Genomic DNA, 19,977 nt, shown 5'->3' on the forward strand with positions numbered 1-19,977 from the left:
GGAACATAAAGCATGAATCATGACAGCTCTCTCTTCCAGGTTCCTTCTTTTCTCTCTGGATTTTAACATTATCATCGTCTTCAAACAGAAATAAAAGAAACACCTGCAGGTAGGTCTAGAAAGAGCTCCAGCAACCAAATGGCACATAGTTTATACATCATGGCCGACAGTCAGTCACATTTTCATCTGCTCAGTGCCTGGACAGCAGTGGGTTGAACGCGGTCTGCAGGAAGCCCTTAAACCTGAAACTCAAGCCTCAACAACTGCCTGGATGATGGCGTTTTATTTCTTTATTTTTTATCTGTAAGTTTTTATTTAATCTTTACTAAGCAAACAGAAAAAATAAGCAAATATTCTCTCTTATGAATAATAAATTAAACGTATTTAATAAAACTGCAGGTTATCATGCTGCAGACATTTTACTCTCCATCACCACAGAGCCAAACTAATGAATCTCCTTCATTATATTTTCATATCATCGGTTATTTAATCATTTTTAAAAACAATAATTGATTCTGCTTCTTTAGTTTGATCCAGATTGCCCCATAAACCGACTCACCAAAACATCCTCCATCACTTTTGTTCTGAATCTTAGTTTTCTAAATATCTCACATTTATAAATTATAAAGATTGATCCTTTTTTAAAAAATGTTCTTTGTATATTGGAACGCTTTAATATATATATATATATATATATATATATATATATATATATATATAATATGTGTGTGTGTGTGTGTGTGTGTGTGTGTGTGTGTGTGTGTGTGTGTGTGTGTGTCAGAGAGCTACTACTCTGCATGTGTTCTCTGACCAGCAGCCCCTTCCTGACCTTCCTGACCTTCGGTGAACCAGAGCGACGCCCTGGAGTCCGTCACTGTTGAATAAAATCAAACTTTGATGCCGTTTGACAGATTTATTAAATTTACTAAGAAATAATAAAAATGCGAGTTTTGGTTCTTTGTTTAATGGGAAAATGAAAATTTTCTTCTTGTTAATTTTTTCTATGTTTAATTTTCATTTTGTAGAAATATTTAAATCCCCGTTTGATTCTCAAGGATGGAGCCAAACTGGTGGTCTGGGAGGGTCCTGATCCCCCTAAAATCCGAATCCCCTTAGGTAGGAAAAGACTCATTCTGACTGAGTGTAAACTGCCTTTTACCTGGTAAACCTCAGATGTCCAAGTGTCAGTGAATGCACCATGTGATGTTTTAGTTGTTCTACCTGAACTCCAGCATGTTCATTCATCGAGCTTCATCTCACACCTGGAACCACCGGTTCAGACTGTTTCTGTGTGAGGAAGAGGATGCAAAGCCAGCAGATGAAGGTAAACAGATGATGATGATGATGAGTAGGAGGATGATGGTGATCAGCTGGTAGTCAGTGTGATGAATACACGTCATCAGGGAGTTCTGGGTTCATCTTCGGTGGTTCAGGCCTGTTTTCTCTTCTAACAGAAACGTAAATAAACCAACCAACAAACACACTTTAAATAGATAAATAGATAAATAGATAAATAAATAAATAAATAAATAAATAAATAAATAAATAAATAAATCCGCTCCATCAGAATAAAATCCCGCATGAAAACCATCAGAGGGAGAAAAATGAGCAGCAGGCCTGAGTGATTGCGTGTGTGCGCGCGTGCTGGTCAGGGTCTGCAGAGCCAATCAGCTCCTCGTGCTGATGACGTGCTGATGTCCTACGTCATCCCGCCGCTTCTCAGGATCAGAGCTCCGCAGAGTCCGGTTAAAAAAAAAAGAAAGAAAGTAAGACACACACACACGCTTACACCCTCTCTCTCTCTCTCTCTCTCTCTCTCGCTCTCTCCCTCCCTCCCTCTCTGAGCCGGACCAGTCAGCTCGTGGCCCTGCAGCCCTGCAGCCCGGTAGCGGAGCTCATAGCCAGGCTTCCCGGCGCCGCAGCCCGCAGTGACAGTGGACCTTCCAGCGCCTTTCTTCATCAGGATGGGGGACATGGGGGACCCGCCGAAAAGTAAGAGCCCTGCTCCAAGTTGGGAATGTCAGAATTCCCAACTTCAGCGTTTAGCTGGAAAATCTGCAGACAGAAAATAGTTGAATAAATCCTACAAGTAGCCAAAGTTCCTGCAGCAACAATTTATTATTATTATTATTATTATTATTATTATTATTATTATTATTATTATTATTATATTGTTGTTGTTTCTGACTTGTTTACTCAGCGTACATTGATGTTGAACCGCGTGCCATGTGCCCTCTTCATGGTCTTCCAGAGAAGCGCCTGGTGTCTCTCTGCGTGGGCTGCGGGAACCAGATCCACGACCAGTACATCCTGCGGGTCTCCCCGGACCTGGAGTGGCACGCGGCCTGTCTGAAATGCGCCGAGTGCAGCCAGTACCTGGACGAGTCGTGCACGTGCTTCGTCCGGGATGGAAAGACTTACTGTAAACGGGATTACATCAGGTAGGACTGATGGCCCGGGACGCCGGTCCCTCAGCGGGACCCGGAGCTGCAGAAATGTGGATTTTTTAAGAGACCAGAGAGACCACTGGGCCGATCCCGTCCTTTGGAGTTCTGCTTTCATTTTTTTTTACCTTTTCTTCAGAGAGTCCGTGTTTAGAAATGACACGTAAAGGAGGAATTTTCAGGAATATAAAAGTTCACGCGGCTCGATTTAATAAAAAGCGCCGATTACTGATCCAATCAGAGCAGATCTGAGACCCTTTCTGGATCAGCTGGAGCGGAGGAAAAATACGAATCTGCATCTGTTAAACAGAATCAGAAGCAGAACTCCTGCTAGCACCTGAGCTTTTCATTATTATTATTATTATTATTATTATTATTATTATTATTATTATTATTATTATTATTATTATTATTATTATTGTTATTATTATTATTATTATTATTATTGTTATTATTATTATTATTATTATTATTATTATTATTGTTATTATTATTATTATTATTATTATTATTATTATTATTATCATTATTATTATTATAATTATAATTAATAATAATAATATAAAAATAAGAATAAAATATTTTTATTATTATTAATAATAAAAATATATAATAAATAAAAATATGCCTGCATCTAAATGAGAATGAGAATTGCTTAGTGTCTGTTTGTTTTACCAAACTGTATAATAATAATAATAATAATAATAAAGCTTTATTTATTGTTTATTTGGGCTGTGTTTGTGACCCTGTGCGCGCGCCTCTGTGTGTGTGTGTCCTGCAGGTTATACGGGATTAAATGCGCTAAATGTAACATCGGTTTCAGCAAGAACGACTTCGTGATGAGGGCTCGCTCCAAGGTCTACCACATCGAGTGTTTCCGGTGCGTCGCGTGCAGCCGGCAGCTGATCCCCGGGGACGAGTTCGCGCTGCGGGAGGACGGGCTGTTCTGCCGGGCCGACCACGACGTGGTGGAGCGGGCCAGCCTCGGGAACGGAGACCCGCTCAGCCCGCTGCACCCCGCCAGGCCGCTGCAGATGGCAGGTAAACTTCTCCCCTTTTATTCAGCCACGCGCTCCTCCAGCAGGAAGAAAAGGCTCGTGCTGGAATGCTCATGTGCAGGATCCTGGATCTTCATGAGGACTGATTTTTATTTGTTGTCCAGAGACCTCCTCCTGGTCCTGGTCAGGCCTCAGTCCGCTCAGATTAGATAAAGTCAGAAATAAACTGGTTTATCTCCACTGGGGGAGGACCAGGTCTGGGTTATCATGCACGCGGGTGCTGCTCCGGGTTGTGCACTGATGTTAGTCACGATTTTAGGGTTCAGCTGGTGTAACTCTGAGAAACGGGTCCCGTTCTCGGTCCCCGGACCAGCTTTGTCAATCAGAACTGAGCTGTTTCCTAAAAATGTCACTTTATAAAATATGAAAAAGAAATAATAATTATTATTATTAGTAGTAGTAGCTGAAAATTCCTGAAGTTCCTGCCATCATCAATTTCTTTTTATTATTATTATTATTATTATTATTATTATTATTATTATTATTATTATTATTATTATTATTATTGTCGTAGTTGTTGTTGTTGACTGACAGCTTGTAACTCCTGGAGGCCCCTGGGAGCCTCCGTCAGGCTACTGACTGAAATCGCATCGCGTCCTGAGACAAATTTAAATCCTTCTAGTCCACATCCAGGACTCCGGATGGACTTCTTCTAAGACTCGTTAGTTGACCGAAGCGCTTCATTTTTCTCCTAACAGCAGAACCGATCTCGGCCCGGCAGCCCGCGCTCCGGCCTCACGTGCACAAACAGCCGGAGAAGACGACCCGGGTCCGGACGGTGCTGAACGAGAAGCAGCTGCACACGCTGCGGACCTGCTACAACGCCAACCCGAGGCCCGACGCCCTGATGAAGGAGCAGCTGGTGGAGATGACCGGCCTCAGCCCGCGGGTCATCCGGGTCTGGTTCCAGAACAAGCGGTGCAAAGACAAGAAGAGGAGCCTGCTGATGAAGCAGCTGCAGCAGCAGCAGCCCAACGACAAGACGGTAAGAGAACCGAGCCCACATAAGAACTCAAGACCAGCTCGAGACGCGCGCAGGAACCAGGTAGAGAGCGCGCGGACAGAGGCCTGAAGTGTCCCGGTTCTGTCCGCTCTCATCTCATAACCGGTCCAACCTCCGCGCGCAAAGAGTGAAGTTTTAGAGCAAAGGTTGCGCTGATGTTGATCTGATACTGGCTGCACCTTCCTCCACCTGCAGAACATCCAGGGAATGACGGGCACCCCGATGGTGGCGGCCAGCCCGGAGCGGCACGACGGCGGCCTCCAGGCCAACCCGGTGGAGGTGCAGAGCTACCAGCCGCCCTGGAAGGTCCTCAGCGACTTCGCCCTGCAGAGCGACATCGACCAGCCGGCCTTCCAACAACTGGTGCGTGACGCAAAGAGTAACCCGACGTTTTTAGGTTTACAGGACTCTGTTCCAAGCCCGACGCCGCGTGCGTCCCTCTCACCCCAGCACCGCTGCTGGAGGCTTAGTTTAGATCTGAAAAACCTTCCCGATGTTCTCACCTACGACCAGATGAGCGTCGGCAGGTCCTGCATCCCGGACAGCCGCGTCCAGGCAGAAAGAGAGAAAACATAAAAATAACGAGCCGTTCTGCGCGAGGGACGCAGACTTTCACACCAATTTATCATTTTAAAAAACAGGTTTAATACAAGATCTGTGTGGACACATGTCCATTCAGGGTTCCAGGAGATGTGGAAATAAGACAGAAAGACAGCGATGGTCTGCAGGCAGGTTTCAGACTCAGTCCGAACTAAACTGCTTTTCTCATTTTCTTTATTTATCTGCGTGTGTGATGAAATGTTTTTGGGTGAGTTTAGATGATCCTGTTTCGGATACAAACACTCTCTATGACTTAGAACTGGCCCTGTTAGAGATTTTATGTGAATAGATGTTTAACTGAGGCTGGATCCGGGTTTTTCTGACCGCAGGTCACTTTCTCGGAGGGGGGACCAGGATCCAACTCGACAGGCAGCGAGGTCGCGTCCATGTCGTCCCAGCTTCCCGACACGCCGAACAGCATGGTGTCCAGCCCCATCGAGGCCTGAGCCGCCGCCGCATGGACCGACCGAAGCTCCCGCACCTCCTCCTCCTCCTCATCTTCATCTTCATCTCCTCCTGACGAGCAAACAACCCGGTTGTTGTTTTTTGACACTGTGAAGACAATCATGGGATTTACCACGGACACCCATCCTGATGTCTCTCAGAGCGCAGACAGGCGGACCCCAGCCCCCCATGCCCAGACGTCCTGGTTCAAGTTGCCAAAAAGAGAAAGACATGAACCCGCTTCACCGGGACCTGTGAGTCGGACAGAGACCCAGACCAACTTAAAAACAATGAGATCAAACTGTGGTGATTTTTCATTTTCATTTTTTAAAATTCACCCAAACGCATCATTTAAAGTGTGGAGGAAACAGCGCGAGCCTCCCATGTGACTGCTGTCCTCCATGACTTCAGTAATAAGGCGTTTGCAACAAGGTATACCTCTACTTCTGCCACAAGCTTCGTGGACATTTGTGAATTAGTGTCCGTCCAAGAAAATTTTCTTTCTTCCCCAAAGACCCGTGAAGGCAGCAGCAGCGAGCTGAGGAGGACATGTCTGTTTGTTCCCGTGCAACATGATTATTTATTATTTATTGCCTTTTTGCCACCTTTTGTGAAACTTTCGTAATTGAAGTAAAAAGGAAAAAAAAAAATCTTGAGTTTGGTGGTCTGTGGATTTCCCTCCTAATTCGCTTTTTATCTTAAAAATAAGCCAAAAATCGGTGATTTAAACTAAGCAGAGATCATCTGTCCCGAGTCATCATTAATGAACTTATTTATTTGTGTGTTTATTTTCCTGGATGAAGCGAACTGGTGAGTATTAATCTGTCCGCTTCTTTCTTTTACTCACAAATCCGTTTGTTTTAATTTCCATCCTCTTTATTCTGTCTGTTCATTTTCACCCCAACACATTCATTTCACAGAAAAACTACCCCATAGAACAACTGGACCTGAGTTCACCGCCTAAAAATAGAAATGATCAGTTAATTTACGTACATTTATATTATCTGGATAAAAGTTTTCTTTATATTCTTCTTAAACAAGAATAAAGAAAATGGGCCAAAAGCGCAACCAGAAAACCGAGCCAGTAAAAAAAAGTATTTTTCTAAGATGAGCAGTAGTTTATTTTTTCCAGTAGAAGCCGTTTATCTTTTTAATTAAAGATGATTTCTTTTCTACTTTTTGAAGATTATGGGAAACAAAACATTTAGTTTATGTGATTTTTATTAAATTCTCTGCAGAAAATCTCTTTTAGTTTCAGCTGAAACCCACAAACTGGCGTCACATCTTCATTTATTCATTCAGAAATAAAAAATGAACCCAGATTATTTTATTTATATAAAAACTTAAAATCCAAAATAATTCGTTCTATGTGAAAAAGAATCATCTTTGTTTTTCTTCTTTATGTCTAAGAAGCAAAAGGAGGAAAATTAGTTGATTTAAATCCTGTTTTAAACTTGGGACGAAAAATTAGATAAAAAGATTTTAACAAGATTTTTGTGCGTCAAATCGGATTAAAAGCTGAGATCCAGCCGACGCGTGCAGAGGAGGTAAGATGTTCCACCAGGATGGAAAATGAGAGAAAGCAGTTTCATTCCAGGATGAATATTTCTGACTACAAGGAGAAGCTTTTTCTGGTCTGAGCTTTGTTGTAATTCAGGATCTCGCTGAGGTGGATTTCTGTGATCCTGCAGCAGAAAGCAGGTCCAGGTCCAGCTGAAGAACCAGAACCAGCTTCTGTTCAGCGTGTAAAACACAATCCAGCCCACAATGCTTCGTTTCCACAGATGGATGATGGATGGATGGACGGATGGATGAATGAATGGCAGATGGATGGATGGATGATGGATGATGGATGATGGATGATGGATGATGGATGAATGTATGGATGGATGGATGGAATGATGGATGGATGGATAGATGGTGGATGATGGGTGGATGGATGGATGGATGGATGACTCATGGATGGATGGATGGAATGATGGATGGAAGATGGATGATGATGATGAATGGTGGGTGGATGAATGGGTGGATGGATGGATGGAATGATGGAAGGATGGATGGATGGAAAGATGATGGATGATGGGTGGATGGATGGATGGATGGATGGATGGATGGCAGATGGATGGATGGATGGATGATGGATGATGGATGGATGGATGGAATGATGGATGGATGGATAGATGGTGGATGATGGGTGGATGGATGGATGGATGGATGGATGGATGGATGGAATGATGGATGGAAGATGGATGATGATGATGGATGGTGGGTGGATGGATGGGTGGATGGATGGATGATGGATGGATGGATGGATGGAATGATGGAAGGATGGATGGATGGAAAGATGGTGAATGATGAGTGGATGGATGGATGGATGGATGGATGATGGAATGATGGATGGATGGTTGGTTGGATGGATAGATGGTGGATGATGGATGGATGGATGATGGATGGATGGAATGATGGATGGATGATGGGTGGATTGATGGATAGATGATGAATGATGATGATGGATGGTGGGTGGATGGATGGATGGATGGATGATGATGATGGATGATGAATGGATGGATGGATGGATGGATGGATGGATGGATGGATGGATGCATGGATGGATGGATGGATGCATGGATGGATGGATGGATGATGGATAATGATGATGGATGATGGATGGATGATGGGTGGATGGATGGATAGATGATGAATGATGATGATGGATGGTGGGTGGATGGATGGATGGAAGGATGGATGGATGGATGGATGGATGGATGGATGGATGGATGGAAGACGGATGATGATGATGGATGGTGGGTGGATGGATGATGGGTGGATTGATGGATAGATGATGAATGATGATGATGGATGGTGGGTGGATGGATGGATGGATGGATGATGATGATTGATGATGGATTGATGGATGGATGGATGGATGCATGGATGGATGGATGGATGATGGATAATGATGATGGATGATGGATGGATGATGGATGATGATGATTGATGGTGGGCGGATGGATTGATGGAAGGATGGATGGAAGGATGGATGGATGGATGGATGGATGGATGGAAGGATGGATGATGGGTGGATTGATGGATAGATGATGAATGATGATGATGGCTGATGGATGGCTGGATGGATGGATGATGGGTAATGATGATAGATGATGGATGGGTGGATGGATGGATGGAAGATGGATGGATTGATGGATGGATGGATGGATGATGATGATGGATGATGGGTGGATGGATGGATGGATGATGATGATGGATGGTGGGTGGGTGGATGGATGGATGGATGGATGATGATGATGGATGATGGGTGGATGGATGGATGGATGGTAGATGGATGGATGATGGATGATGGATGATGATGATGGATGGTGGGTGGGTGGATGGATGGATGGATGGATGGATGGATGGAAGATGGATGATGATGATGGATGGTGGTTGGATGGATGATGGGTGGATGGATGGATGGATGGATGGAAGATGGATGATAATGATGGATGGTGGTTGGATGGATGATGGGTGGATGGATGGATGGCAGATGGATGGATGATGGATGATGATGATGGATGGTGGGTGGGTGGATGGATGGATGGATGGATGGATGGAAGATGGATGATGATGATGGATGGTGGTTGGATGGATGATGGGTGGATGGATGGATGGATGGCAGATGGATAGATGATGAATGATGATGATTGATGGTCGGTGGATGGATGGATGGATGGATGGATGATGATGATGGATGGATGGATGGATGGATGGATGGTGGGTGGGTGGATGGATTGATGGATGGATGGATGGATGGAAGGATGGATGGATGGATGATGATGATGGATGATGGGTGGATGGATGGATGGATGGATGGTGGGTGGATGGATGGATGGATGGATGGAAGATGGATGATGATGATGGGATGGTGGGTGGATGGATGATGGGTGGATGGATGGATAGATGATGATGATGGATGATGGATGGATGAATGGATGGATGGATGGATGGATGGATGGATGCATGGATGGATGATGATGATGGATGGATGGATGGATGGATGGATGGATGGATGGTGGGTGGGTGGATGGACTGATGGATGGATGGATGGATGGATGGAAGGATGGATGGATGGATGATGATGATGATGATGGGATGGATGATGGGTGGATGGATGATGGGTGGATGGATGGATAGATGATGATGATGGATGATGGATGGATGGATGGATGGATGGATGGATGGATGGATGGATGGATGCATGGATGGATGTATGGATACATGGATGGATGGATGGATGCTGAAGGCAGCTCATCTCCTGCATTTACAGCTGGCTGTGTGGAGGTTTAGAGGAGCTTATGTTTTCTCATCACAGCTGCTTTTCTGCCTTGTAGATTCTGTTCATTCATAGCTTCACTCACTGTTTCATCAGGATTCTAGGATTTAACAGAAAGTGGTGAAGTTAAGTGCCAGAAAGAACCTGGTAAAAGTTGTGAAATATCACGGCAGCTGCCACTGACCTGAACTGCAGACAAAGCTCCTCCTTCTGTCTGATGAAGCATCAGGCTACTTTCATTTAATCAGTATCTCAGCTGTCGCTAAAGAGGAGATGAGGGCATTTTTAGACTCCAACATCAGGGCAGTAAGCAAACAGCAGCAGGTCCTGGAAGGTCCTGATCCCGTTGTGGGCCAATAACAGTCTCTTCAAAACCTCCAGATGTGGGACACTTGAGTGACTAAACAGTCTCAAGCGACAGAAAACTAGAAGAAAACTAGATGACTTCCAAAGCACTGGAGCTCCTTCTGGCTCGGGCTGAGGTTTAAGTGGTTCTATGTGGACCAGTTTTATGCGACAGTCTTTACCCAAGTGGCTTCCTTAGCTGCACCCTGTGGCCACTCGCCTCTTGGTTTAAATTACACTTAGACATCAAAACACCAACACAACACACAAAAACCTCTGGGGGGCATGTCATGTGGTGCATGGAGGGCGGGAGTGGGGGGCAGTGCCCCAGTTTTACTTGCAAAAAACACACTCACCATAAACAGTCATGAGCAGGGAGGAGGAGGAGGACAATGGGGACACCTCACACCCCTCTTCCCCGGGGCGCCGCCGGGGGCTGGTGGGGGAGGTGGTTGCCCTGGGGGCCGGAAACCGGGGCAGCTGCACTGATGAGGGGCTGCTGATCTTGGGGGATGCCCGGTCAGCCGCATCTGGGTGGGAGGTGATGGGGGGCGGCTGGGGATGGTGGTGAGGGCTGGATCTGGGGCTTGCCATTCTCTGGTCTGCCGGGGATGTCTTCCACAGGGCATGGTGGGAGGGAGAGGGGGCTGGGGAGTGAGAGTGGGAGGGGTGTATGCTGAGTGGTGTGCCGTGGGTCTGCTGCTGTCCCATCCTCTCATTCCCCATTAGGCATGTGGGGGGGTGGGTACCTTCTGGGGTCAGTGGCGGCTCATTGGCTGCGGTCACTGTATGGCCGGTCGTGGGGGGCGGCCTCTCCTGGCCTGTTTTGCCCTGGGGGGCCTCCTGGGGAGCGGGGGTGCCTAATGCCACTAGAGGCTCAACATCCGGAGGGAAGTTTGCTTCCCTCTGGACTTACATCCCCGGACCACTTATATTTCCCGCTCTCTCTGTCTCACACACACAGTCACCTACGTAGGGAGTTGGGAGGCGTGGAGCCATGTGGGGTGGAGCAGAGGGGGCCATTCAGTGGTCTCCTTGGATGCACCCCATGGCGACTCGCCTCTCAGTTTTAATTGCACCGAGACACCAAAACACAAGAAGCACAACACACAAACAACACTTGGGGGGGGTGTCATGTGGTGCATGTCGGGCTCATTGCGCCCACTGCCCCTCAGTTTTAATTGCACACAACACACACTACATAAACAGTCAGGAGCGGGGAGGGAGAGGGTATTGGGGACCTCTCACACCCCTGTTCCCCCTGGGTGTGGCCGGGGGTGAGCGGGGGGAGGTGGATGCTCCAGGGGCCGGGTCCCGGGGTGGCTGCGCATGTGGGCTGCTCCCTATGTGGGTGCTGGGTCGAGGGGCGGGGGGGGGGGGGGGGGGCGGAGGGTGGGTGCTTGGGGCTCGCTGTCCTCTGGTCTGCCTGGGGTGTCCCCCACGGGGCATGGTGGGTGGGTTATGTGTGACGTGACTATGTGATGGTGAGTACTTGTGGGTACGAAACAGGGGAGGGTGTGAGTGTGGTGTTATATGGGGTGCAAATTGGAGTAGGTGGGGGGTGGCCTACGCTGGGTGGTTGTCTGGGGGGGCCTGGTCCTCCTCGGCATGTTGCGGGCCCTCTGCCTTTGGGGGGTGGGGCGTCTGCCTCTGGGCTCCTGGGGCCCTGGGCCCTTCGCTTGGGCTGCCCTGGGTGGCAGGTCCCTGGCGGGGCCGGCGGCTGCCAATCTTGACCCACTGGGACCTGTACCCCAAAACCGTGGGGGGCTCTGGCTGGGGCTCTCCTCTGCCGCCCTTCGGGTGGGGCTTCGTCTTCGTGGTGGGGTAGCTTGGGTTGGTGCACCAGGGCTGCTGCTGAGGGCCCGGGTCTCTGGCCCTGGTCTGCCTCTGACCTCCGTAGCGGTGTGGTCGCATTTTCACGACCTCACTCAACACTCTTCATCACTGATTCCTCCTCTTCCTCATCCTCTGCATGCTGACACAGTCACTGAGTTGTCCAGTGGGTTTTTATACTAAGAGATAATTCTTCTTTTTATTTTTCCTGTGAGTTAGTATCTGGTCGTTGTTGTGCTACTTTCATGATATGACTTTTTGATTTGGTTATTATTTAAAACTCTTAATGACTGGCAGCTCTGGTTTTCAGTAAAAGTTGTAGGAAATTTTCTGGTGTGTTCATGTACAGGTGTAACAGTTTGTTGTCTGGTGATGGTGTGGATTGAAGGGTCGTTTCCTTCTGTCTGTGATCTTTTTGTCTCCTTTTTTCTTTCCCTTTTGCTCCTTTTGCTATTTTCCATCTTTTTCTGTCCCCTCCGGTCAGGTCCAGCAAGATTATATAGATTCTGTGATTCAAAGTAAATAAATAAATAAATGAATCAGATTATCAAGAGGAGCCTTACCCATAGGCCTCCCCTTGGCAGAGCAAATTTGTTCAGGACGATACAGCAACCAGATTATCATTTTGCTGCTATGATGCTGGACAGGACAAGTTAAAAAAAAAAACAAACAAAAAAACAAAGAGAACGGCTCCAGAGAGGAATTTTCTTAAAAGGCAAGGTGAACCACGCCCATGGAAACATGGACTGGAATCTTAGATGTAAATGAGGCATTGGTTGTCATGGTTACTGGTAATTACAGAGGTAATAAAGAGCCTGAAGCACCAGCTACTTTGGTAGAATTGGATCCAAACCAAAAAAAGTGCCCCAAGATACTGTTTTTAATTTGGGGGAAAAATCACAATCTAGAAATAATCTGCTATTAGTGGGAAGTTATTCCAGAATAAATATTAATATGAGAAGAAACATCACAGCTGTGAATTACAAGCAATCATCTCTGAGATAAATGTTCAGTTCACACATGAAATCCTCCTGGTTCTGGTCCCGATGGAAGTTTTCCTTCCTGCTTCTGGTCCCGATGGAGGTTTTCCTTCCTGCTTCTGGTCCCGATGGAGGTTTTCCTTCCTGGTTCTGGTCCCGATGGAAGTTTTCCTTCCTGCTTCTGGTCCCGATGGAGGTTTTCCTTCCTGGTTCTGGTCCCGATGGAAGTTTTCCTTCCTGCTTCTGGTCCCGATGGAGGTTTTCCTTCCTGGTTCTGGTCCCGATGGAAGTTTTCCTTCCTGCTTCTGGTCCCGATGGAGGTTTTCCTTCCTGCTTCTGGACCCGATGGAGGTTTTCCTTCCTGGTTCTGGTCCCGATGGAAGTTTTCCTTCCTGCTTCTGGTCCCGATGGAGGTTTTCCTTCCTGGTTCTGGTCCCGATGGAAGTTTTCCTTCCTGCTTCTGGTCCCGATGGAGGTTTTCCTTCCTGCTTCTGGTCCCGATGGAAGTTTTCCTTCCTGGTTCTGGTCCCGATGGAGGTTTTCCTTCCTGGTTCTGGTCCCAATGGAATTTTCCTTCCTGCTTCTGGTCCCGATGGAAGTTTTCCTTCCTGCTTCTGGTCCCGATGGAGGTTTTCCTTCCTGGTTCTGGTCCCGATGGAAGGTATCCTTCCTGGTTCTGGTCCTGATGGAGGTTTTCCTTGTTGGTTTAACCCATAATTGGACTATAAGGAATCGGACTGAATTGGACAGGGAATCTGACTCAATTGTTTCTGTATAAATAAAGCTGAACTGAATTGATGCAGATCAGAGTTTCAGATAATTTTGCTTTGTCTTCACATTTCAGACAGATGGGGTGTTGGTGAGTAAAGATGGAGACATGAATCAGTAATTAACCCGACTTAATGAACATCTCTGTTACCAAACAGGCCGACAGGTGTGTCAGTAGGTTGTTGCTCGGCAACACAGAGAGACAGCTAATGTACATCACAGATCAAACAAACGATGTGGAGCCTCCCCCATTAGAGATTCCTGCTTCACCAAGGGAAGGTGAACAGGTTTGGAATGATGGCCTGGATGTTTTATATTACACACACACACACACACACACACATAGGTAAAATGGAGAGCTTAATAATAATAAAACAAAAGCAACAAGCACAGGTGAAAGTATTAAATGAAGGTGACGGTGTGAAATGAGGCGGCCCCGTTACCAACGTAGCTAATGTGATGTTTGAGTTTGCTGCAGTGCTTCAGGCAGACTGTCTGCCTACAGGGTGCCTCTCCTCCATTGTATGTTCAGGGATCTGGGAAGGCAAAGCCAAGAGCCAGGACAAAGAGTCTGGATAACATAGCCCACAGGTCTGTGAGGGTCTGGGACTGTACTCAGGAACAAAAGGAGCTCTGTATCCAGGCAGGCTGCAGGAGACAACAGCCAGACTCTGGACCAGAACCCAGGGAGATGAACTAGAAAACTAAAGCTGCATTCAGAAATCTGGTTCCAGATTCACAAAACCAGGTTAGAAAGGAGGGTCCAGGTAGATTTACCAGGCTCTAATGTAAGAAATCTTTACTCTACCGGGTCGTCCTCTTCATCAGGTCCACCTTCTAGTACCGGGTCGTCCTCTTCATCAGGTCCACCTTCTGATACCGGGTGGTCCTCTTCATCAGGTCCACCTTCTGGTACCGGGTCGTCCTCTTCATCAGGACCACCTTCTGGTACCGGGTCGTCCTCTTCATCGGGTCCACCTTCTACTTCATCAGGACCACCTTCTGGTACCGGGTCGTCCTCTTCATCAGGACCACCTTCTGGTACCGGGTCGTCCTCTTCATCGGGTCCACCTTCTAGTACCGGGTCGTCCTCTTCATCAGGTCCACCTTCTAGTACCGGGTCGTCCTCTTAATCAGGACCACCTTCTAGTACCGGGTCGTCCTCTTCATCGGGTCCACCTTCTAGTACCGGGTGGTCCTCTTCATCAGGTCCACCTTCTAGTACCGGGTGGTCCTCTTCATCAGGTCTATCTTCTGGTACCGGGCCGTCCTCTTCATCAGGACCACCTTCTAGTACCGGGTCGTCCTCTTCATCAGGTCCACATTCTAGTACCGGGTCGTCCTCTTCATCAGGACCACCTTCTAGTACCGGGTCGTCCTCTTCATCAGGACCACCTTCTGGTACCGGGTCGTCCTCTTCATCAGGACCACCTTCTAGTACCGGGTCGGACCTTTTTAATCCTGGTGTGATAGATGAAGCAGGTGGTGGAAACCTTCCTCAGAGGTTTTCTCCATATTAACATGACAGCATCACACAGTTGCTGCAGGTTTGTCGGCTGCATCCATGATGAGAATCTCCCGTTCCACCACATCCCAAAGCTGCTCTACTGGACTGAGATCTGGTGGCTGTGGAGGCCGTTGGAGTCCAGTGAACTCATCGTCATGTTCTAGAAAGCAGGTGGAGATGATCTGAGCTTTGTGACATGGTGCATTATCCTGCTGGAAGTAGCATCAGAAGATGCTCCACTGTGGTCATAAAGGGATGGACATGGTCAGCAACAATACTCAGGTAGGCTGTGCTGGTTAAACCAGGCCACGTTGGTACTAAGGGGCCCAAAGTGGACCAAGAAAATCTCCCCCCATCATGACACCAGCAGCAGCCTGAAGCGTTGATCCAAGGCAGGATGGATCCATGTTTTCATGATGTTTCCAGCAGATTCTGAGCCGAGCATCTGAATGTGGAGCTGAAATGGAGACTCATCAGACCAGCAACGTTTCTCCATCTTCTATTGTCCAGTGTTGGTGAGTGTGTGTGAATTGTAGCCTCAGTTTCCTGTTCTTAGCTGGTAGGAGGCACCCGGTGTGTCTTCTGCTGCATCCTGGTCCAGACAACTGCTGCTCTGGATGTTTTCTCTTCTTCAGACCATCTCTGGAAACCCTGGAGATGGTTGTGGGTGCAAATCCCAGTAAATACTCAGACCAGCAACCATGCCACATTCAAAGTCTCTTAAATCCTCTTTCTTCCTCATCCTGATGCTCAGTTTGAACTTCAGCAGGTCATCTTCACCACGTCTACATGACTACATGCTCAGGGCTGGAAATTGTTATTATCTTCCTGAATCTATTTAATTCACATATTTCAATTGGATTTTGATTAAATCTGATTTGATTCAACATCGATTCATTTCCAGCTAACTGTGTGACAGCAGCTGTTTCTCTTTAATAATAAAAACCTTCTCAGATTAACATTTTATAAACCACTGCTTGCATTTACGGGACAATCAAACTCAGTTACCTGGGAGTAATCAGATTACTGTAATAATCTGATACATCTACATGCATTTCTGAAACACCAGAACAATCTGGTGTTTCCCAGATTCCCAGCCAGGAACGCTGTGTTGGAAACACTCAGGACTTTTTAAATGTCCTGATGAAGCTTCATCCAGCGGAGTCGCTCTAAATCTTCCTAAAGTTAACATCTCGTGTTGATGCTAACAAAACTTACAAAGAAAACTGGATCCATTTAAAACCGGAATACGACTCAGAAATTCCTACAGGGACGTAGATTCAGCTTGTTCAGCTGTGCGCGTTGCCGTGACGACCGTGACGCTATGGGCGTTAACATGGAGCAGGAGAAATCCTCTGTTTTTGCGCACTTGTGTGTGTGTGCTTGTGAGTGTGTGTGCTGACAGCTATGACATGTCACCATGGAAACCAGATAAATAGCATCAGACTGTTTCCTGTCTGGTAAAAGGACGAAGTGGAAACCTGCTCTAGAGGAAATGAAAAGAGCACGTTGAATAAATTTCAATCTACATGGTAAAAGGTCTGTAGATATATAACGCTCTTTTCAAAGCGCTTTACATATACGTCACATTCACCCATTCACACACACATTCACACACTGATGGTGGAAGCTGCCATGCGAGGCGCTCAACCACAACCTATCAGGAGCAATTAGGGACACCTCAACATGAACTCTCCAGGCTGGGATCGAACTGGCAACCCTGGCTGCAGGACAACCACTCTACCCACTGAGCCACACCGCCCCTACATGCACAATCTATGTAAATGCGTCGTGACATCACTTCCTGTTGTTGTCTATGGGGTTGTCTATGGGAGTACCATGCTAATATGAGAGTCCACGGTCTTAGCGTTAGCTGCTAATGCACTAACACATAGAAAAATACTTTACTGGTGAATGTAATGCACACTGGTGTATAAAAACATCTGAAAAAAAAAAAAAAACATCTGATCTGGGCCACAGTCTACTTGTTAGTGACCTCTGATCTAGATCATCATTTAGATCCAGTACTTGCAGGACTCTGGCTCTACTACTTGCTCCCCATCCTGCAGCATCCTGTAACCATCTGGTCCATCTGTGGGAATCTAGGCGTTTGGAAGGACCAGAGCAGGACAGTAAACTCCATGTCAACTTTGCCTGAGCGCTTCCTCCTTCCCTTTCTTCGAGGCGACGTATTCAGCTGTGTTTTAGATGACGTAATGACGCAGCACCGACTTGGCTCCACCTGGTGGAAAAGCGAACAGGTGGGCTGGAAGCTCCCACTAAGCACCGGCTCGTCTTTGCTGGAAAAGGAGCCTCTGAGGATCTCCTCCCAGCCACCGCTGCAGCAGCCTTGGTTCCTGATCATCTGCCCTGCATCTGTTAAACCCGTTTAAACTTTATCCTTCACGCTTTGAGGCATCAGACCACCGTTCCTCTGGTTGCCGGAGCAACCGTCGCCTCATGAGAGAGCTGCTCTCATCCTGGACATTTGCTCTTTAACTGCTCCTGATGTGCAGCGCTGCTTCATGAAGCTGCTTTTCTTTAACTGCTCTCCAGTATAATCACTTTCACTCGTTTCCACATCTGGGAGGATTTTTCTGGAAGTTTTCCTCCTGAAGATTTTTAAATTGAAATGTTATTTTTTAATTTTTATTTTATTTCCCACATCGTCAGGTCATGACAGTCCCCTGTAAAATAAACTGATCAGTATTTTTATCTGCTCATAATCACAATGACCATGTATGTAATAACCGAAGTTATTTTAACCCTTTAGATCCCAGTTTAATGTCATGATTGAAGAATGGTATAGTTGGAATTTTTGATCAGGGATGAGGTTGATTCAGCAATTTGATCTTCTTTATGGCAGCTTTTATGGGAGAGGACATTGTTTCCTCCAATAACCTGCAAGGTGCTAAATTACAAATCTAACACTAATAAAAGGCAATAAAAACTATTTTACTACTTTTTATTTAAGACTATATTAAATAAAATCTCAGCTGGACAAAGTCTATTATATGAAATAACTTATTTCCTGTTTTTCTTTTAATGAAACAATGACATCAAGTTCTCAGACTGGCATCTAAAGGGTTAAAATCCTTTACACCTTTAAATAGTGATGTGTCATGGAAAATAATTTATATCCTTCTAGTTTCGTTTTACAGGCTTTCTCACGATCTACACGTTTCTCAGATCCATTAAACTTTTTATTTTACTCATTCCTGCTTTTTACAGGTGGCTGATGAAGCGTTTCCATTTTAATTTTCGTACTGAGTCGATCGTCTGTGTGGAACTTATTGTTCTTGTAGACGTGCTGATGTGGGTCCAGCTAACTTTCAGGGTCACATGTCTTTGCTCTGCAGTCAAACCTTCTAAGGTTTATGTCCCCAATGTGTGTGAACGAGATCCCACCTTCATCGTCCTTTTCATAGCCATAGTCTTCCTCTTCAGTGTCTTGGAAGGGAAACATATGATCCGTGTCCCAACTTGTAACGTCTTTTTTTTTTAACTTGTCCTGTCCAGCATCATAGCAGCAAAATGATAATCTGGTTTCTGTATCGTGCTGAACAAATTTGCTCTGCCAAAGGGAGGCCTATGGGTAAGGCTCCTCTTGACAATCTGATTCATTTATTTATTTACTTACTTTGAATCACAGAATCTATGTAATCTTACTGGACCTGACCGGAGGGGACAGAAAAAGATGGAAAATAGAAGAAAGAGGAGACAAAAACATCACAGACAGAAGGAAACGACCCTTCAATCCACCATCAGACAACAAACTGTTACCTGTACATGAACACACCAGAACATTTCCTACAACTTTTACTGAAAACCAGAGCTGCCAGTCATTAAGAGTTTTAAATAATAACCAAATCAAAAAGTCATATCATGAAAGTAGCACAACAACGACCAGATACTAACTCACAGGAAAAATAAAAAGAAGAATTATCTCTTAGTATAAAAACCCACTGGACAACTCAGTGACTGTGTCAGCATGCAGAGGATGAGGAAGAGGAGGAATCAGTGATGAAGAGTGTTGAGTGAGGTCGTGAAAATGCGACCACACCGCTACGGAGGTCAGAGGCAGACCAGGGCAGCGCAGAGACCCGGGCCCTCAGCAGCAGACCCGGAGCACCAACCCAAGCTACCCCACCATGAAGACGACTCCAGCCCCACCCGAAGGGCGGCAGAGGAGAGCCCCAGCAAGAGCCCCCCACGGTCCCAGGGCACAGGTCCCAGTGAGCCAAGATCGGCAGCCGCAGACCCAAGCGAAGGGCCCAGGGTCCAGGAGCCCAGAGGTGGACCGGGGAGGCCACTAAATGGCCCCCTTCACTCCACTCTGCATGCGTGCCTGGTTTTCTCCACAAAATACTGCTTAGAATTAAAGCCAAAAAGTTCAGCCTTGGTCTCATCAGACCAGAGAATCTTATTTCTTAATTTGGCAAACTCTATGCGGTCTTTCATATGTCTTGCACTGAGGAGAAGCTTCCGTCGGTCCACGCTGCCATAAAGCCCTGACTGGTGGAGGGCTGCAGTGATAGTTGACTTTGTGGAACGTTCTCCCATCTTCCTGCTGCATCTCTGGAGCTCGGCCACACTGATCTTTGGGTTCTTCTTTACGTCTGTCACCAAGGCTCTTCTCCCACGTTTGCTCAGTTTGGCTGGACG

The 19,977-nt window shown here is 46.4% G+C and overlaps 1 protein-coding gene across 3 annotated transcripts; it reads left to right on the forward strand.

Annotated features, from left to right (window-relative positions):
• Positions 1–1,853: 1,853 nt before the first annotated feature.
• isl1a (ISL LIM homeobox 1a) lies at positions 1,854–6,149 on the forward strand. 3 transcript variants are annotated; one of them, XM_041999720.1, is made up of 6 exons: positions 1,854–1,992; positions 2,201–2,441; positions 3,226–3,485; positions 4,201–4,487; positions 4,701–4,868; positions 5,435–6,149. In XM_041999720.1, exons 1-6 carry the CDS (start codon positions 1,965–1,967, stop codon positions 5,549–5,551), a joined length of 1,101 nt encoding a protein of 366 aa, XP_041855654.1. In that variant the 5' UTR covers positions 1,854–1,964; the 3' UTR covers positions 5,552–6,149. The 3 variants fall into 3 exon arrangements, with proteins under 3 accessions (XP_041855654.1, XP_041855655.1, XP_041855656.1); XM_041999721.1 differs by having other exon boundaries at positions 4,204–4,487; XM_041999722.1 differs by having other exon boundaries at positions 2,252–2,441.
• The last annotated feature ends 13,828 nt before the right edge of the window (positions 6,150–19,977 follow it).

The sequence above is a fragment of the Melanotaenia boesemani genome, chromosome 11 (assembly GCF_017639745.1).
Source record: "Melanotaenia boesemani isolate fMelBoe1 chromosome 11, fMelBoe1.pri, whole genome shotgun sequence".
NCBI lineage: Eukaryota > Metazoa > Chordata > Actinopteri > Atheriniformes > Melanotaeniidae > Melanotaenia > Melanotaenia boesemani.